Source organism: Zootoca vivipara, chromosome 11 (assembly GCF_963506605.1).
Source record: "Zootoca vivipara chromosome 11, rZooViv1.1, whole genome shotgun sequence".
In the NCBI taxonomy this organism is placed as follows: Eukaryota; Metazoa; Chordata; class Lepidosauria; order Squamata; family Lacertidae; genus Zootoca; species Zootoca vivipara.
Window position 1 is genome coordinate 27,415,444 of NC_083286.1, and position 19,812 is coordinate 27,435,255.

Sequence of the window (19,812 nt, forward strand, 5' to 3'; positions counted from 1 at the left end):
AGACTTGAGATGTTACAGCTCTTTCCATTTACTCACATTTAATGCAATATTCAGTACCTGGAGAGCTGCATCAATAAATCTGTATTTAAGATCTGTCAAGGTTTAACTTAATTGTGCACTTTGTCTTTTAGTGAAGCTTTAATCTTATCAACTGGACACACAAACACTATGTTAACTCACTGAGACCTGTGTATGTTCAGCCCTCTGTATGTTGAGCCTGACCCTGACCCCCCCCCAGTAATTTCCTTGTGCATGTGGTTGCAATCATTTTAACTTAATTACATTTAACTTAATTACCTTAACAGGCTTTTGACAGCTCAACTGTTTAGATCAGGCACCCCCAAACTTCGGCCCTCCAGATGTTTTGGACTACATTTCCCATCTTCCCTGACCACTGGTCCTGTTAGCTAGGGATCATGGGAGTTGTAGGCCAAAACATCTGGAGGGCCGCAGTTTGGGGATGCCTGGTTTAGATATTCACCAAGTTAAATGGGCTTGAACTTTGACTCAGTTGGGTATAGAATTTCAGCCTTCACTTCAGCCCAGTTATGGTTAAAAGTGAACTGGCTATGCTCACCCACTTCATCATGAGCACCTCAAATTCAAAAAGCAGTGGTTTCCAAGTTACATCACCTTTAAAATGAAACAATAATCTGGAACTCACATGCGAGTTAAATACCTTTTTCTGTGTAGTAATACAGAGAGCATGGTTCACCAAGGGTACTGGTCCTACCCCCCCCCCCCGTACCCCTCCTGTGGACACACATGCCACCAAGCTTTGTTTTTATTGGTTGATGCGTACTGATCAAATAGCAAGATCTTCCTTACCCTGCAGCATTAATTTTAGCTTTATGTTTAAGTGAGGAAACCCTTGTGGTGTGGCCATTAATTGCCTTCACTCCAGCAAGAATCCTAACACAAAATCTTTCTGCCAAGAAATAACCTTTCAAAACAATCTATGTACAGTGTCTCTGGTGCCTTCTTCCCTTCAGTACATATACTGTAGGACAGCTCAGGGTTTTCTTTTCTTTTTCTTTTGTTTTGAACCTTGAAACTGAATGGAAAATTAATGTTTGATTAAAAATTTATTAAGGATGTGTGCCGATTTGTTCTTACTGTTAGATACCCTTCTGTGTGAGAACAACATTGTGGCTTTCATCTTGCATCTATAGATAGATCGAAAGGGAAATAAGTTGCATTCAGGCTGAAGTGAAGCCTTTGATGTCACGGGAAGGCTGCCGTTCTATTAACAATGAAGAAACAAAACTAAGATTGAGACCTCCCATAGAAGGCAGTTCTCCTAAGGCACTTTCACTCAGCCTAAAGGTCTATCCCAGTGTTTCCCAAACTTGGGTCTCCAGCTGTTCTTTGACTACAACTCCCATCATCCCTAGCTAGCAGGTGATACATGATGGAAACTATAGTCCCAAAACTGCTGGAGACCCAAGTTTGGGAAACCCTGATCTATTCAAACAAGTTGGATCTCTAGGCAGATGCACACCCTTGAAATACAGGTGTAAGGAAGCTGGGGTTTTTCCATGCACTCGCATCTCAGTTCCCATCATTCCTAACCAGCATGGTCATTAGGCAGAGTTGACAACATACGAAAATGTAAACCCAATAGGGCAGGTAATAGGAAATAAGGACACTTGTGGTATATAAGAGACTCATCCCAAAAGTCTGACTCATGAGTAATTCCCATTGAAATTCATAATTGCCTTATATGAAGTCTGTTTGCCTGATACAAATTTACCTGAAAAAAGTTTGAAAATGCTTTATTCAGCCAAAAATTTAGAGCTGAGACACAATCATGACTATAATATGGTGCAGAAGTCTTGGGAATAATTATACTACTGGCAGAATGAAAAATGTCTGCAAGTGGAGAAATTTTACTTTTTCCTATTTGAGCAGAGGTTCATTAAAACACAGCATTTTATCAGAAAGGAGGAAAGAATAAACTGAATAATAGATCCCAATGTAAGCTTGTTCCTTATTTTGGAAGCCCAGGTTATTTCAAATGTATGAGTCAAATATTTATATTCTCCAATTTATTTAAAAATATTCAATATTTTGCAGGAATCTAAATGCCACAGAAATATTAAAATTGTGTGTAAAGTTGATCAGAGCCCCCCAACCTCAGAACATGGGAAGATACCTCCGATTATTTTTTTTACAATTTGGCATAATATTTGGACTGTTTGATTATTGAATAATATGTATAATTTGGAATATTTAATATGGTTTGATTGGATTGTTAAAGTGGAAAATTTAATAAATAGTATTTTTTTTTTAAAAAAGTGTGTAAATTCAAAAAAGTTCAAAAGTATTCAGTGCTAGTCATACTGTACGCCAATTAAAATTAATTAGTATGTTCAACTTCAGTTCATTAATTTCAGTGTATCTACTCTGAGTAGAATTTAGTTGGATATAATCCTCAATTGACAAACATAATCTCCTCTTCTTCTTTTAAACAGTCTGCAGGAGTGTAGTTCTTACTTGGGTCCACTTCTGCTGTATTCCATCCTTGGCACACAAAACGGAGAAGTGACTGTTCTGGTTTGAAGCATTCACATAAGTGGCATATTGGGCATGTTTCCATGTTGCCACAGTCTTTCTGATTCTCTGTACTCTTCCTGTCTCCACCCCTTTTTCTTCATACTAGACTCAACCACCTAATGGCACAACTCGTTCTTGGCTGAAGCAGTTGCCTTAATCATAGATGGAATGTCATTGTTTCATTTTAAAATGATAGTCTTTTGAGAGAAGATTAAGCACTGAAGCTGATTTATATGATTTACATTGCCCATTTTCATGTCTGTGAAGCCTAGCATTTGGGTCATACTTGACTTGATAGTCCATCCTTTTTCTTCTTTCTGATGCAGTGATACAGACACGCATGTCAAAACAGTGAGCCACGATCAAGCCACCATTTCCGTCCCATAAATTTGGAGTACAGTACTGCAGTGGGGCAGGGTGGATGGAGAAAGTGTATTTCACCAATTGTTCAGGTGACAGCAGTTCTGAGCAAGGAGTAGAATTCTAATTAATAATTCAGTTTGGCAAATAATTTAGCTTTTTCGGGATGGAAGTACCACTATAGGAAAAATCATATTGGGCCATATTCAGCTAAATCATTGTGCTAGCAGAAGCTAGTGCAGCTATTCCCAGTAGTGCAATGGGACTACAGTGCCCTCCCCAAATCCCTCTGGAAGGGATATGGGTTGGGAGAACCCCTAGAACCTTGTGCAGGGGAAGGAAAGGTGAAATTGTGGGTAACTTCAAGACACCTGCTCTCCCTTCTTATTAGGTCTTCATCTTTAAACCAGACTTGAATTGGATGACACTTCAAATAGGGGGCAGTCCTCTGTAAATTAGAACACATGGATGTGCTGGGTAATTAGTCTGCACTGCAGTAGTAATTAGCTTGCCATAGCAAGTATAGAAGTGAAGTGACATCTTTTGAATCAGATCCTCTGTGTTTTAGCCATATACTGTAATTTTAGTGCATATTAGGATTAAGCCAGTGTGTTGGTACTCACCATGAAGTTGTTATAGTAAGTGCCATACATTTAACAACTCGGGGGGGGGGAGCCTCTTGGGCTTGCTGATCGGAAGGTCAGCAGTTCAAATCCGCTCGACAGTGGCGAGCTCCCATTGCTCTGTCCTAGCTTCTGCCAACCTAGCAGTTTGAAAGCACACTAGTGCAAGTAGATAAATAGGTACCCGCTGCGGCGGGAAGGTAAACAGCATTTCCGTGCGTTCTGGCTTCCATCACGGTGTTCCATTGCGCCAAAAGCGGTTTAGTCATGCTGGCCACATGACCCGGAAAGCTGTCTGTGGACAAACTCCGGCTCCCTCGGCCTGAAAAGCGAGATGAGTGCCGCACCCCATAGTCACCTTTGACTGGACTGTCCCCAGAAAAAAGCACTGGCTTAAACCATTATTTTTGAGATCTAATAACATAAGTAAGATGACAGGCTATATGTGTTAGTGGTAGGATATGCTGTGTCTTGTGACTTCTGCCTGTTGAATACTTACGTGAATATTAAGCATTTTGAAAAGTAATATTGTGTGTTCTTGCCCACTTGTTGAAAACATCCAACAAAACTGGTCGGCATCTCATGTTCAGTGTTTGGAGACGCTAAAAGATGTAGTACAGTGAGATGGGAGATTAGATTCGTGAGTCATATCCTTTTAAAGCTGTGAAGCAACTGTATTCGCACTCTATGGTTTCCTTTTACAGTCCCTCCCAGTGACTGCAGTTCAGAGCAGCAAGCTGTGTGCTAAGAAGTCACTCCTGCCAGATGGAGACAAACAGTATCATTGGGGGATAACTCATTTATAGGAGTAATTTTAAGTGTTGATGGATGTTGAAGCCCAAACATGATTGTTTGATTCTCCAAACTGAAAACAGGGAACATGTTGCCATTTGAGAACGATAAGGTAATTTTCCTTTCCCTACTTTAATCTGTTGCTAGTGATTGCAGCAAGGCTATATTTAGGGATTAATTGGGTACATTTTATGTGTTCTTGGTTTTTTTTTAAAAAAAGATAATTATAAAAACAAAAGACCTAAAGGTGCTACATCTGGAAAAATTATAGCAATGTAAATGTTTTCATAGTTATTAAGTCTCTTAAGAGAACCATGTGAAACCTATTTTCTACTATATATGTTTTTCAGTATTACGTCTGGTTTCAAATGTATTGATTTAAAAGATTGTCAGTTTAGATTATTTGCACAGAGTTCTTGCTGCTATAAAATAGTGATACTTCAAATCATATCTCATCTGTATTTGCTGAGAGAGTTGAAATCACTAGGATGATTATTATTTAAATACAACAACAACAAAAGGCTGTAGTTCTATATCACACTTAGCCTGGAAATAAGCCCTATTGGTGTGGCTTTCTTCTGAATAGACATGTGCAGGATATATGAAGTTGCTAGCAGGTATAGTTAGTATGTATTTAAGATACAAAGCCTTTTATTGAGCAGATTACTAGCAGTGCTGAAACAAAACAAGCTTCTCAGATGTCTACAGTTTACTTGCAAAATCTAAAGATATGCTATCGATTACTGCATAGGCAATAGGAGAATTTGAATTTTTTAAAGGTCTATACAAACTTAGCTGCTGGATGTTTTTTAAATATTTTTGCTAGTTTAACTTTCTAATACTGTGGACCTAAGACTACTAAGATTTTTGGTTTTGGAATATATTAGTAGAATTCAGCTAAGCATGCCTGCAAAAAGCACTAGAGCATATAAGTAGGTTTGAAGAAGAGAGGGATGCACACCTTTAATGAAGCTTATTCTGAAATGTAACAATGACAGAATAATCATACTAATTTTCTAGATGTATCAGATATTTATAGTGAATTCTACAGCTCTGACTGCTTGCCTTTTAAAAGAATCATTGCCAATTAAAAAATAATGGTTCTGAATTTATCTTAACTTGATCAGTAACCTAGAAACTAGAAGTAGCTGTCAGATTGGGGTAATGATTCTGAGACTGTTCTAAACCTAGCTTTGTTTGGGCATTCTGGATTCCTTTATGGCTCTGATGCAGTTAAACACATGCAAAAGATTGTGTATATGGCCAAATTCTGTTTTCTCGTGCTGAAGTGTGATTAAAGTATGGGGTGGGTGTGAATTAAACAGCTCATTGCTTTGACGAAGCTCATCAAAAGCTCAGCTGTTCACGTGGTTTGGAGCTTAGGTGCCATTGAACTGATAATGTGATATTATCATCTGTAAGAGGATTGCTATGATAACAGCCTCAGTTGCTACATTTTGTACATCCTACTGGCATGGGAACTTCTTGTTGTATATTGTTTTTTGACCCAAGTCACCCACATTGTAAGATTATCAAATGAACTATGAAACAATACAACTTGAGGAGGAGCAGAACGTATCAGGAAACAAAAAGTGAGCAACAGCAACAAAGGGAGAAGTAATGTCTTCCCACATATTAGTTTCTAATAATGATATCCATAGTGGATTTAGGAAATAATTAGTTAAACTTTATACGATGGGTACTGACGGTGCTTTATAGACCTTTGATCTCCTTCATGTTAGTTGCTTCTAGAATGGAAGTTGCTAGGAAGTGGAGGACAGCAAAGGCTTTAACTTACGAATCTTGGTTTTCACAGCTATGACACTTTACCATGGGAGAAAAAAGGACTTTTATAATAAACTTAGTGAAGGGTACAGCAAAAGCAACAGACTATCATACTGTTTGGAACATGTTTGTAATGTATGTTTCAGGATAATCATGATTCAGTATCCATGTCAGCTGCACTTCTTAAACTTCGGGATTGTGACTGATATTTTCCAGTAAGTGATAACAACTGAAAGAGATACTGATTAAGTGTTATTTTAATTCTCAAGTCTTCCCATTTGAATGATGATGGTCCTCCCTGCTCGCCAGTCTATCTAGGTGAACTCGAGGTGGAGGAATGTATGTTACTATTGTTAGTTCCTGCTTATCAATATTGAACTAATGTCTCTTTTTTTGCATCATTTACCTATGTATGCTCACTGCATTACCCACCTTGGACAATCAGCAGATACTTCTACATCTCTACTTAGTACTCTGCTCTTCTAATTAAAACAAGTATTACAAATATTTGATAAAATGATGCTTCTGAAGCTTCTCAGTACTGGGAACACACAACATAGATGAGGATATGATGGAGTAGAAGGACAGGTACCTGCAATCTGGGGGGCCTGGCATCAGTTTTTATATTAGCCACCTTGGTTGTCTGCTTCACAGAAGGGGCAAATGGGTAACAGAAGCTATTAAAACCTGGCGAAAAGGGGCTTAATCACTAAAGCCTTCTGTAACTCATTCTGAGCCCCTGGAATAGAATATACCAGGGTGGGGGATACTTGGTCCTCTAGATGTTTTTGTACCACAACTCCCACCCTCCCTGACCATATACTGTGTTGGTTATGATTATTCAGGGTTCGGCCACACTTCCACTTGCCTAGAAAGTATAGGTCCAAGAGGTTTCCCACTTGCTCTCTGCTTTATAGGCACAGATCAAGTGGTTTTTTGTTTGTCCCTGGGGAAACCCACTATTTACTGCCAAATCGAAACAAATGCCAATTGGTTCTGATTCAGCAGTAAGCAGCAGATTTTGGGACAAGCAGAAGTGTAGGCGAACCCTCACAGTTGGAGTCCAGTAACATTTGAGAGCCACAAATTACTGGCATTGCCTGCAACCCCCCCCCCCCTTTTCAAACTTCTATCCAGAACTGTGACTGTGTTGCCGAAGTGCAAATGTTGCTGAACTGTTAACGCAAGTTGCATCTATGAGTTGAAGTATGGTAAGCAACCGCTTTATGTTGCTGCTATGTGGCCCCAGCAAACAGCACCAGAAAGTGCCATGCCACTGCATGTTTGTAAAGCAGCAGTTCGCAACAGATGTCCAGGCCAGCATGACAATATTATCAGATTGAATGCTCACATTTGTGCTGTAACTGATAAGTCTTTGGTTACCCATCTGTTTCTGAACAGTTGACCCAGCAGAACTGTGCCTCTGGTGAGCTGGAATTTAACTCTACTTCCAGAATAAAACTACAGAATAAAATAACTAAATATAGGAAATAGCTGGTTGGGGGGCTCCTGTAACTCTTTCATTCTTTGCTTTGAAAATAAAGGAGGTGTTGCAAAAAAGGGATAAACATAATTACTTAAATCTACCCACATCACAAATTTCTTCAGGTCTTAAATTAACAATTTGGCTCCTTAGGTGTATTGCTAACTTTAAGTAGAAGTATTTATGAATATGAAACATCCATGACATATTAAGAGCAGGAGTAGCCAAAATGGTGCCCCCCAAGACAATGCTGCACTCTTATCAACCAATGGTCAGGGATGATGGAAGTTGTAGTCCAGCAACATCTGGAGGAAGCCATATTGGCTGCCTCTGTCTTTGATCGTAAACTGAGTGAACCTTGGGAAGAGGAAAGCACTGCAGGTGGGTGGTTTCTGTGTCTTGAAGTTTGGTCAGTTAGTTGCCAGTTCTGGACTCCCTCTGAAAAAGCCAGTTTAGTAGTTTTAGGGTGCTCCTGGGCCCATTTTTTATCTCAAGAGGTTCAGGTTGCTTCAGTGGCTAGGGGTACCTTTGGCCACCTATGTTTGGTATGCCATCTACAGGCATTCAGGACAGGGATAAGCCTGCCCATGGTGATTCATGTGTTAGTAATCTCAATACTAGATTATTGCAATGCACATGTAAGCAAAGCAGTCCCTGGGCCTTGTTTGAAAGCTACAGCTGGTGCAAACTACTGAAACTAGAGCATTGGTGGGAGCAGTCTATCATCAGCACATAGTGCCAGTGCTTTAAAGTTTGCACTGGCAGCCATACACTATAGGGCTAAGTTAAAGGTTCTCATATTCATTTACAAGGATCCATGATACCCCAAGGACTACTCATTGCTTTATATCACTTCCTATTCATTTTTGGTGGTCTCCCATGGTTCAGATACATGGTTCATATTCATCAGGATATGTGTGCTCAGTATTGTAGACCTAATTTTGTGGAACTCCCTCTTGATTGGGCTCAGCCAGGCCCTCTTCCTGTTGACCTTCCGGTGCTTGGTGAAGATATATATTTTTTATTTCACCAGGCATTTTATGTGAGTTCCCCCTCCCTGATCTTATGTTTCATTTTAACTGACTTTAAGGCGTATGAGAAATCCCTTTTGTACACTGCTTAGAAACTGCAGTATTGGTAGATAACTTATTAAGGTGAATAATAAATAGTTACATGAATACATAACTTTGCAAAATGGCAAATAAGATGAATAATGTCGGGCATCATGTATGTATTTTCTTTGTTCTTTAGAGAGTCAATCCTACTGGAACTAGTAATGCAGAATTGCCTCTGGCTGAACCCGGAATGTACCAGTTGGACATTACATTAAAAAGAGGTCATAATCTAGCAGCTCGTGATCGAAGAGGTAAGAATATGTTGATCAAACACTGTTTTTACATAAAAAACTCTGCAGAGGCTGGAAAGGTTAACCTACCTTGATTAAATTTTATACATTTTTATTTTAATATTTGTGCACTGAACATGCTACGCTTGTAACAATCTCCAGCGGAGAAACTTTGTTGGTCTGTTGCACCAAAACCAACATAAAGCCTTGTAATATCTTGAAGTGCACCTTAGCCTATGATGAAGCAGCTCATTTATTTATTTCATACAATTTACACTTGGGTGTAAAAAAATACCTCAAAGCAGTTTACAAAAAATAAAATAAAACGATAAAACTATCAATAAGAAGAATTAGCAACAACAATTTGCAACTTTCAAAAAGTTAAAATAACAATAGACTACAAACAGATTAAAACTTGCATCCTGTCTAAATATCTGGGTAGGCTTGCCTAAACTAAAACATTTTAGCAGGTACTAAGAAGGCCTAATATTGATAGGCAGGGAATTCCAAAGTATAGGTGCTGCCACATGGAAAGATTGGTATTATTTTGCACCTGTAACAGTGCCAGTTCCCCACAATTATGTAAAGGCTTCTACTTGCATTCAAACTAATTAGGTTGAATCAAAAGCTCATCGTTTTCTGACAAATGGAGGGCATTTTTGCATCCAACCTTGTATGTTGAGGGCTCTGTGATGATGGAAACGTTTGGTTATATGAAACAATGAAAAGAAATACTAAGGTTAATAATCAAGGTGGCTCCCTGTTAAAATTTAAATATGAACTAAATTTAAATTCTGGAATTCATAGGAAGATTTGATACTGTACTTTCAGATACAGGCTGAATAGGCACTGGGAAGAAGCTAGCTCACCACAGAAAATATTATCCCCTTTTAGATGGTCCTGAATAGTATTTATTTTGCTGCGTCAATTTATTACTTGAATTTAGGCCAAAAAGGTTAGGCATCCCTGCATTTACCAGTTCAGGATTTTTTTACGGTCTTGTTTGCATTTGAGTAAGTATAGTAATATGACTCTTGCATTGCTATCTTACTTTGTAATCATTTTTCTTTGGAATAACATCCCCCTTCTGTCTTGACTCTACACCAGCCTGAGCTATCTGTCCCTCCTCCTGCACCTTTTCTTCATTCTCCGATCCTGCAGCTTCTCCTGCCTCTGACTTTCATCTCCTGGCTGTTAAAGGCTCCCCCACATTACTGATCCCTTCTTCCAAGTCAGACTCCAACTCTGCCTGTCCTGGTGCCCAGTCATCAGCATCCAGTATCCTCAGTGTCTAGCCAGACCCTAATGCCCTGATGCTTGCTTGCTAGCTATTCTGCCACCATCAGCACCTGGAGAAAGTTAAAAGTGCTCCGCACCTGGGTGCCTGAAATGTAACTGGAAAGTGATGGAGTGAGGTGGTGTGCCAAGACTAAAAGCTTCAAATGGTATTTGCTTAACTCTCCTACTTGGCATTGAGTACCACTGTGAAGTCGGGAAGAAATTGCTGCTTTGAGTCTTCTGGATTTGTTTTTGTTAATAACATCTGTCTTGAAACCACAGTAGCCCTCTGAATTACTATTAAAATGGAAAAGCTATTAATGTTTGTCTCTGTAGCCTTGAATTTTCCGAATGTCACAGGCATGCAAAACATTACTTGTGAATATGTAAAATCTTATGTGTCAGGGGTTCCTGATGACTACTCTCGAGTAACGACGCTCCTCAGGTTACTTTTCCATAACGTGTTTATTGGTGCTGATATGTACAGTGAAGCAGGTGCAGAAACATGTCTCCTCAGTCCGATGCAGAATCCGGAAGTGCCCCTCGGCGCGAACGCCCCCAACGTAAAAGGCGCGGGACACTGAATCTCTTTCCTTTTCTCCTCCTTCGTAATTCCGGAACCGGCGGAAAGGGTCTGCGTTCCATGTTTTCCCTCTCCCCCTGTTCCCCTTCTCTCTCCTCCCGTCTGTGGAGTCTGGGCTCTTTCATCCTGCCTGAGCCCGGGCACTCTCTCTCCGTGTCCTGACTTCCCTCCCCGGAGTCTGTGTTTACTTCGCTACTCTGTGAGGAGCTACTCTTGATGATGGGGGGGGGTACTCTGTACTCCCTCCCCCTTACATTATGTAAAGAACTCCTTGAACAAAAACAGTAAATCTCATTTGAGTGGTAGTTAGATAATCCTGGTGCTCTAGGTTTCATTTGCTTCAGAGATAATGCTTTGGGCATATAATGAGGAATAATTCAATGTGATAGTCTAGTCATCGTAATAAGCTTAACACATTCTGAATCACTTTTTATCTGTATTGCAGCAAATAACAAATTGCCTCAAATAGATTTATTGCTGACCCTCGCTGAGTGGCACTGAAAGCTTTATTTTGTGAATGCTGAAAAGGCATTGTTTGTTCTTTTAATGCATAATCACAGAACATGGCCTGCCAGACTGCCTAGTAAATGAAAACACTCTTATACTATGCAGTGTGGTCACCTAGGGACAGGGGTGTGGGACTCGGAGTGTCGTCTCAATAATGCAGGAACAGCCAGCTGAATTTCTAGGTCTCTGGCATGACAACTCCCACTGCCTCCTTTCCACTTTCCCAGGGCCTTTAACAATCTGTAGCATGGTACCAAAAGATCATGGCCACTGGTCCCATCACCTCCTGGCAAATAGAAGGGGAAGAAATGGAGGCAGTGAGAGATTTTACTTTCTTGGGCTCCTTGATCACTGCAGATGGTGACAGCAGTCACGAAATTAAAAGACGCCTGCTTCTTGGGAGAAAAGCAATGACAAACCTAGACAGCATCTTAAAAAGCAGAGACATCACCTTGCCGACAAAGGTCCGTATAGTTAAAGCTATGGTTTTCCCAGTAGTGATGTATGGAAGTGAGAGCTGGACCATAAAGAAGGCTGATCGCCGAAGAATTGATGCTTTTGAATTATGGTGCTGAAGGAGACTCTTGAGAGTCTCATGGACTGCAAGAAGATCAAACCTATCCATTCTGAAGGAAATCAGCCCTGAGTGCTCACTGGAAGGACAGATCCTGAAGCTGAGGCTCCAATACTTTGGCCACCTCATGAGAAGAGAAGACTCCCTGGAAAAGACCCTGATGTTGGGAAAGATTGAGGGCACTAGGAGAAGGGGACGACAGAGGACGAGATGGTTGGACAGTGTTCTCGAAGCTACGAACATGAGTTTGACCAAACTGCGGGAGGCAGTGGAAGACAGGAGTGCCTGGCGTGCTATGGTCCATGGGGTCACGAAGAGTCGGACACGACTAAACGACTAAACAACAACAACAAAGCATGGTACCAGCAGCCTAAGCCATGCGGAGAGTTAACAAGCCTTTGAGCGTATTCAGAAACCGCTATAGCCCATAACGCCAATTAAGCATTTTCTTTAAAAGGAGCATATGGAAAAGGGATGCGGGGCAGGGAATGGCAGGTAGGCAGTTCAGAATTGAAATAAAACACTACATCACGATATCAGTCTAACTAATCCTACGCTTAATCCAATCTAACACTGCAGAATTTGCACTGTTATCTTCTCTGACGCAGGCAGCTTCAAACATCAGTTGCAGGTTGGGAGTTTGAGAGGGACAAAGCAATATGGCCACTATTTTTAAGGATTTATTACCCATATTGGTTTGGACAGACAGCTGGTTGATTCCTGCCAGACGCCAAGTCAGGTAGAAGGAACTGACACCATTTTAGGAGTGCGGATTTGGTAGACCTTCCCCTGAGAGCAGAGGAAGATAAGGAAGATGGTGATCGCGCATGGAAATTACCACCAGATTTCCCCATCTACCTGCTAAAAAGACTTAATCAATAACCTGCGAATGTGACTTTGCTTACCTATAATGGAAGCTGGATATCCTTAAAATGACAGAGTAGGGGACATCAGAAGTACTTAAGAGGCACTGGAGATACCTAGCACTGGTGTGAGATGAGAGATGCAGTAGTAATGCTTGGCTAGGTGGTTAGAAGACAAGAAGGAAGAAAACATGGATGCATAATGGGCAAAGTCAGCAAACTCTCCTGTTCTCCTGAATCATTTGGCTATATAATAGGATGAAAAAAAGATACTGAATGGAGACATTCAGTACTGATACTTAATGTGCTAGGGAGGTGGGTGGGAGAGACAAATACCGTACTGGGAGAGCAAGGTAGACATGTAAATAATTGATGATAGGGATGAACTGATTTGCAAACAGTGATTTCGTATGATAAATGATTTCTACACTTGTTGGTTTTGGTTTCTTCTTACCCCTCTGGAGTCTCTAGTCCATTTTGTGCCATTACAGAGGTTCACACTTCTGCAGTTGTGTCACGTTTTATTACGGTGTGCCTTTGAAGTGGCTTCATGCTTATCCTAGGTGATGTCATTCCAGCGAAATTACTGTCCTGCAAGTAGTAGTTTGCTTTGTGATAAGTTAGGATTAAAATATGAACAAGTGTCTGGGGACCCATCAATTTCTGTCAATTGGAGCCTACAATTTCCCTTCCTATTCCTCTGAACCAATTGCCACTGGAAGTCCGCCCATGTAATTGAGACGAGGCCTGGATTTTATTCAATGGTTTCTATTTGACAACTTGAAATGATTGCTCTGAGAGTAATAAACCACTGCATATTTGAAGTATAAAAAATGGCATGAAATCTGAGAGCTCAGATGTTATGTTGAAGGAATTGTACCAATCATAGAAAGGATTGTGGCACTTAACAAACCTTCGATGAGAAGGTCTTGTAGAAGTTGATAGAGTAAGGTAGAATTTTGTTCTTTGAAAACTGAGTTGAATAACAAAGGGATACATAATGTCAGGTGGCAAATGTGTTATTCTTATTGCAGGTTAAGAGCTTATTTGCATTGAAAAATCCATACTGCAAGATATTTCAATTTCTCTTCTGTGTGATTTTTTGGAAGCAGATATGTTCAGTGGAACTTGGAGATCATAATTTGGTAGGCATTATAGAGTATATGTATAGAATCGTAGAGTTAGGAGGGGTCTCAAAGATCATCTATTCCAACCTCCTGCAGTGCAGGAATCTCAAACAAAGCATGCAGAGAGAAGGCTATAAGAGTGGCAATTGACATTAAATTAAGATACGTTACACCTGTGATTTAGATAGGTACTATGTTTGCCGCTGCCCCCCCCCCCCCGCTTTTTGATGCTAATATAGATAGAATACCAGTTTGTTGTGGCAGGCACAGTAATTTTCATGCAAAGCAGCTGGTCTAATGTTGACTATATATTTGTCTTGTTTTAATGCAATGTTTTATTAAGAAACCCCTCCTCTCCTTTGTACAAGATTGTAGTCTGTAATTGAGGCATCTGTTATGACGGGAAAATACTGCCACCATGTGGCCAGACCTGTTGTTGCTGCTGTAACTTTGTAGCAAGCTGAAAAAGACTTGCGCTATTTAAAAACACCAGTGTGTTAGAAAGCTAGACCTTTTGTGTATGCATTCAAGTTAGTATACTTAGTTCACTGAATCTGCTTATGTGCACTTTGAATTAGTATGGAAATGTGTTTCCAGTAATTTAATTCATAGGCTACACTTGTTAAATGTCTCTTAGGTGCAAGTCCTTAAATCTAGAATTTAGCATTTTATGGACAACGTCACACAGTGAAAGCCATACACTTAATACCGTACTGTATGTAGTCTTACTTGGGTCTAGATTCTGGCAGTTCCCTCATTGCGAGGTTACTGGAAGCCAGGCAGAGGGCCTGCCCTGTGAAACGCTCTCCTGTCAGATGTCAAGGAAATAAACAACTATCTGACTTTTAGGAGACAGATAAAGGCAGCCCTCTATAGATACGTTTTTAATGATTGATGCTTTCCTGTGGTTTTATAAATAGTTGGAAGCTGCCCGGAGTGTCCAGTCAGATGGGTGGCATATTAATTGTTGTTGTTGTTGTTGTTGTCGTCGTCGTCATCTGCTGCTGCTGCTGCACTTGCTAGTTTTCTAAAAAGATAAGGAATGCCATATTGTGTTAAGGTTTTTCTTTATGTCTTTCAGAAATCATGCAGTTGTTGTACATAATCTTGATTTTTGTTTCAGGGACAAGTGATCCATATGTCAAGTTTAAAATTGGTGGAAAAGAAGTGTTTAGAAGCAAAACTATCCATAAGAATCTTAACCCTGTATGGGAAGAAAAAACTTCAATCATGATTGAACATTTAAGGGAACAACTGTACATAAAGGTGAGCTACATGTGATTCTCCTTAAAAACAGGTAAGTACAATGTTGTTTTGTATCACTCCACACAGTGCCGTAGTTTTTCAATGGAATGTTAATACAGCTTGATATTGCCATAATAGAAATTCAAGTTATGAAAACGTATTATAAAAATGCTCCCGAAATTTATAATGATGTGCCTTGCCAATTCTCATAACTGTTCAGAACTCAAACATTTGGTCCATTCTTTGAAACATAGGCCAGTGTTGTGCTATCCAGACATAAAAGGGAATGGCAAAATGGAAATGTAAACCCTAAGGAGGACAGTATACAAATAGACCTAATGTCCAAAACAGTTTGAGACACCACCGATTTTGTAGTTGGGATATTCCACCAGAGGATCTCATTGTATAAGTATATAAGAAAAGCCTGCAGGATCAGGCCAATGGCCCATCAAGTCCAGTGTCCTGTTCTCACAGTGGCCGACCCAGTGCCTATGGAAACCTCCAAGCAGGACATGAACGCAACAGCACTCTTCCCACTTGTGAGTCCCAGAAAATGCTTCTGTTAGTTGAGGTAGAACATTGCCTTCATGGTTAAAAGTCATTGATATGTATAATAAAAAAAATTCCTTCAGTAGCACCTTAAAGACCAACTAAGTTTTTATTTTGGTATGAGCTTTCGTGTGCATGCACACTTCTTCAGATGCATGCACACGAAAGCTCATACCAAAATAAAAACTTAGTTGGTCTTTAAGGTGCTACTGAAGGAATTTTTTTTATTTTACTTCGATCCAGACCAACACGGCTACCTACCTGTAACCATTGATATGTATAGGCAGGGTTGATGCGTTATGTTGTATAATGTTTGCTTTTGCTAATATTCTCAAATAATTGTTAATGGAATCCCCAACATTGAGAAATGCTATTTCTTTTGTTCACCTTAGGTCTTCGATTATGATTTTGGGCTTCAAGATGACTTCATGGGATCAGCGTTTTTGGATCTCGGCTCACTAGAGCAAAATAGGTATCGTGTTGTAAAGCTACAGAAGTAGATAGTGACGTTTTGGACAAGATTGGAGACAAATATCTAAGTAATGCTACACTGACGGTGTTATCACCAGTTACTGCTGTTGTGAATGGACACCCCATACATTTTGATTTTTTAAAATGAATTTTCATAGACCCATTGTTTCATTGCCATCTTACTCCATTTTTCTCTATACAGTACCTATGTGTGTATATATTAGTGGTGTGAACTGGCCACAAGATTAGGTTTGGACTGCAAGTTCAGTTTTCAGAAGCAGCTTGCTTTGGACCAAGGTGCTCTGTAGTTCTGCCCAGTTTAGCTCAGGGTCTGCCCAAATTCACAAAAATCCTTGTTCTTGCTCCCTTTCCCTAGAAGGTCTCTGACCAGGGATGTGTCAGTGCTTCTGGAAGAAGTGGCAGCTGTCTGAAACAAGGGAGGTAGAGTTGGCAGATTCAACTGCATAATGGTCTTCTTGCTGCCCCCACCAAACATAGCTGAGATGCAGTGAAGCCCCCCTCTCCTTTTGAATCCAGACAGGATGGAGATGAAGCGCTGTGTATTGCATGGAACTTCTGCTTTTCTCCCTTAGTAGTTTTGCAACCCTAGCTGATAGTTTACAGGCAGAAGGCGGCAACAGGCACATCATTCTTGTCCCTTTTTAAACTGTATGACCTAATGGAGGCAATATGATGAAACTTTTATTTTTATTTTCCGTTTCTAAACTTGCTTTCCTAGGGCAACTGAAGTTACGTTGAGTCTCAAGGATCCACATTATGCTGACCAAGATCTTGGAACTATATTATTGTCTGTATTGCTGACACCAAAAGAACAGCAACGGGAAGGGGTAAGTGTGGATTTAAACAAATTATGTAGCTCCCCCCCCCTTTCCTAATGGGAAGTGTATCACTTTCACAATGTTTCCATCAGTGAGCATTATTAAATGAAGCCATTTTCTTGTGGGTTTTTGTATATTATTCCCCAGTAAATACTGAAAGGTACTGATCTGGTTTTGGATGCATTTGACTACAGATGCCTTGCTCCAGGTCAGCCCCTCCGTATGGGGGGATTATGATGGGATTTTGATAGAATGCAAACATACAGTGGATTCACTCAGAATTTATTAAAGATAAAGAATTTTGGATCTAGTGCTGTGGTGTTCAAACTGCAACATTTCAGTCCTATTATAGTAAAATCTTTCACAGTTATGAAAACTCATCAGCTAATTTGTTCTGTGTAGAGCTTAGCTGCTGAAACAGGCATTTATTTGGAGTCAGTAATGTTATTATGCCACAACATTCCTGGACTTAGGGCATAAGTGTAGTTTGGAGCAAGAATTTGAATATTGGTAAAAGCACCAAGAATAAATAGATGAAATGTATTTCCAAGAGCACCATTTTAAGTCTAATGTAGCCAGTAAAGGCTTAACATTTTCTTAAAACACAAATCAAATCGAAATCACTTTTCATACATTGCCGCTCTATACCTATGGTCTGGAAACCCAAGTCAGTGCTATGATTTGTTTCTTCCATGCTTGGCAAAGGGAAGAGCAGGTTAGCTGCAGTTTGAGCAGTATGCACTAGCATGCTGCTCTTTCATGGTAAGCCATAGTTTCTTTCAGACAATGGCTTCTCTGATAAGCTTTATTGTAATGTGCAAAAAGTGCCTTAATGTGAATTAGCATGGGATTTCAACGTTCAAACTGTAGGTGTTGCTATTGGGAGTTGTGATGTTAAGTACTCAAGTAAGTGTCTACAAATACATGATGATTCACTTTCTACCTCTGCAGATATAAAACCAAATTGTCCAAATTGCAGGTTATTTTATAGAGTTCAGTTTTACCAAATTGCCTAGAAATTCAAGAGAGCAACATTTCTTAGTGGATTTTTCTCTTACCCCTTGAATGAATTGCAGGTTTGTGTGCTGGAGTTTTTGCAACCCCAACTCATCTTTTCAAAACTTAGCTGCATTTTTGTTGTTGCAGTATATTGGAATTGGAAATATGTAACATTGGGGAGCTTTCGTGAGATATTTAGCATTCTGTCCTGCACTCTAAAACATTAGGTTTGCTGTGGCTGTCATTTGTGGACTGCAATAAATCTTTAAAATCCCTCTAGCTATATTGCGTAGTCAAACATTTTTTAATGGCAGCTTGAGAACAGTTTCAAGAGGTAACTGTTTTACACGTAGTGTATTCCTAAATATGTCTACTCAGAATCAATCACATTGAGCTTAAAAGGGACACGGGTGGCACTGTGGTCTAAACCACTGAGCCGCTTGGGCTTGCTGGTCGGAAGGTTGGAAGTTCGAATCCGCACACTGGGGTGAGCTCTTGTTACTCCGTCCCAGCTTCTGCCAATCTAGCAGTTCGAAAGCATACCAGGGCAAGTAGATAAATAGGTACCGCTACAGCGGGATGGTAAACGGCGTTTCCATATACTCTGGCTTCCGTTATAGTGTTCCGTTGCATCAGAAGCAGTTTAGTAATGCTGGCCATGTGACCCAGAAAGCTGTCTGTGGACAAACACCGGCTCTCTTGGCCTGAAGCAAGATCAGCACCACACCCTATAGTCGCCTTTGACTGGACTTAACCATCCAGGGGTCCTTTACCTTTTACCTTAATTGGGCTTACTCCCAAGTAAGTGGGTATAAGAGTGTTGCCTTAAATGTACCCTGTTTCTCATATTTTAAGACATACCCATAAAATAAGCCATAGCAGGATTTTAAGCATTCAAGGAATATAAGCCATACCCCGAAAATAAGACATAGTGATAGGCGCAGCAGCAATGCCAGCCGCGGCAGGAGGAGGAGGAAAAAAATAAGACATCCCTTCAAAATAAGCCATAGTGTGTTTTTTTGAGGAAAAAATAAATATAAGACATGTCTTATAATATGAGAAACACGGTATGTGGGAGGAGAAGATGGTTTCTAGTTTCCTTTGAGCTTTTATCTTTAAAACATTTTCAAGGACAAAAATTACAGTTAAAATTTCTTTGATGGGTGCAAAATGCTAGAAATTGATGCATGAGACCTAGCTAACTGGAGTGATCTTGGTGCAGTTAGTTTGTTGTGTAGCATGATGAAATGTTTAAGTAGTGTTTTGTAAGTAAGTCAGTGTGGAAAGAAGGATTTTATCATGCAGCAATGATGATTTAAAAATAGATGTTGTATTACATAAGAACAGTTTAGCAAGCTTTCTAAGCTCAATTATTATTTTATATGTTATATTGTTAATTGAAACTCAAAACCAATAATATGTTTTTTTGGGGGGAAGTATTTCTAAAGCAGACCTTAGTTAAACTTGACAAATAACCTATTTTATTGTTTGTGCCATTACATACACTGAAATTTCCCTTTCTTTCTGGTCTCAGTCTTCCATGCAACATCTTCATGTTCACAGGCTGCTCAGATATTCCATTGAGTTACTCTATTTGAAATACCACATACATTGCATTTCACATAGGAGACACCTCATTTTCAAGAGGAAAGGTGGTAATCAGTAGCAAAGGAATGCACTTAAAGACTGTAGGACAACATCCATCCTCTGGTTCAGACGTTCCAAACTGTGGTTTGTGAGGCTCTTTCGGGTGGTCTGTGATGTATCTGTTAAAAAAAAAAAGACTTGTATTTATTTTGAAAAGTTTTAAAGTCGGTTGGCTCAGTTGTTGAT

The 19,812-nt window shown here is 39.9% G+C and overlaps 1 protein-coding gene across 6 annotated transcripts in view; it reads left to right on the forward strand.

Moving 5' to 3' along the window:
• MCTP1 (multiple C2 and transmembrane domain containing 1) overlaps positions 1 to 19,812 on the forward strand; it is a 174,594-nt gene that overhangs the window by 33,978 nt on the left and 120,804 nt on the right. For 2 of the 6 annotated variants that reach the window (XM_060280196.1, XM_060280197.1), the window contains exons 1-5: positions 3,657 to 4,443; positions 8,851 to 8,965; positions 15,000 to 15,142; positions 16,063 to 16,142; positions 16,881 to 16,989. In XM_060280196.1, coding sequence (XP_060136179.1) covers positions 4,420 to 4,443; positions 8,851 to 8,965; positions 15,000 to 15,142; positions 16,063 to 16,142; positions 16,881 to 16,989 — 471 coding nt within the window. In that variant the 5' untranslated portion in view covers positions 3,657 to 4,419. Of the gene's footprint in view, positions 1 to 3,654; positions 4,444 to 8,850; positions 8,966 to 14,999; positions 15,143 to 16,062; positions 16,143 to 16,880; positions 16,990 to 19,812 lie in introns of those variants that run through there. The other 4 variants (XM_060280199.1, XM_060280195.1, XM_060280198.1 and 1 more) reach the window with 3 other exon arrangements.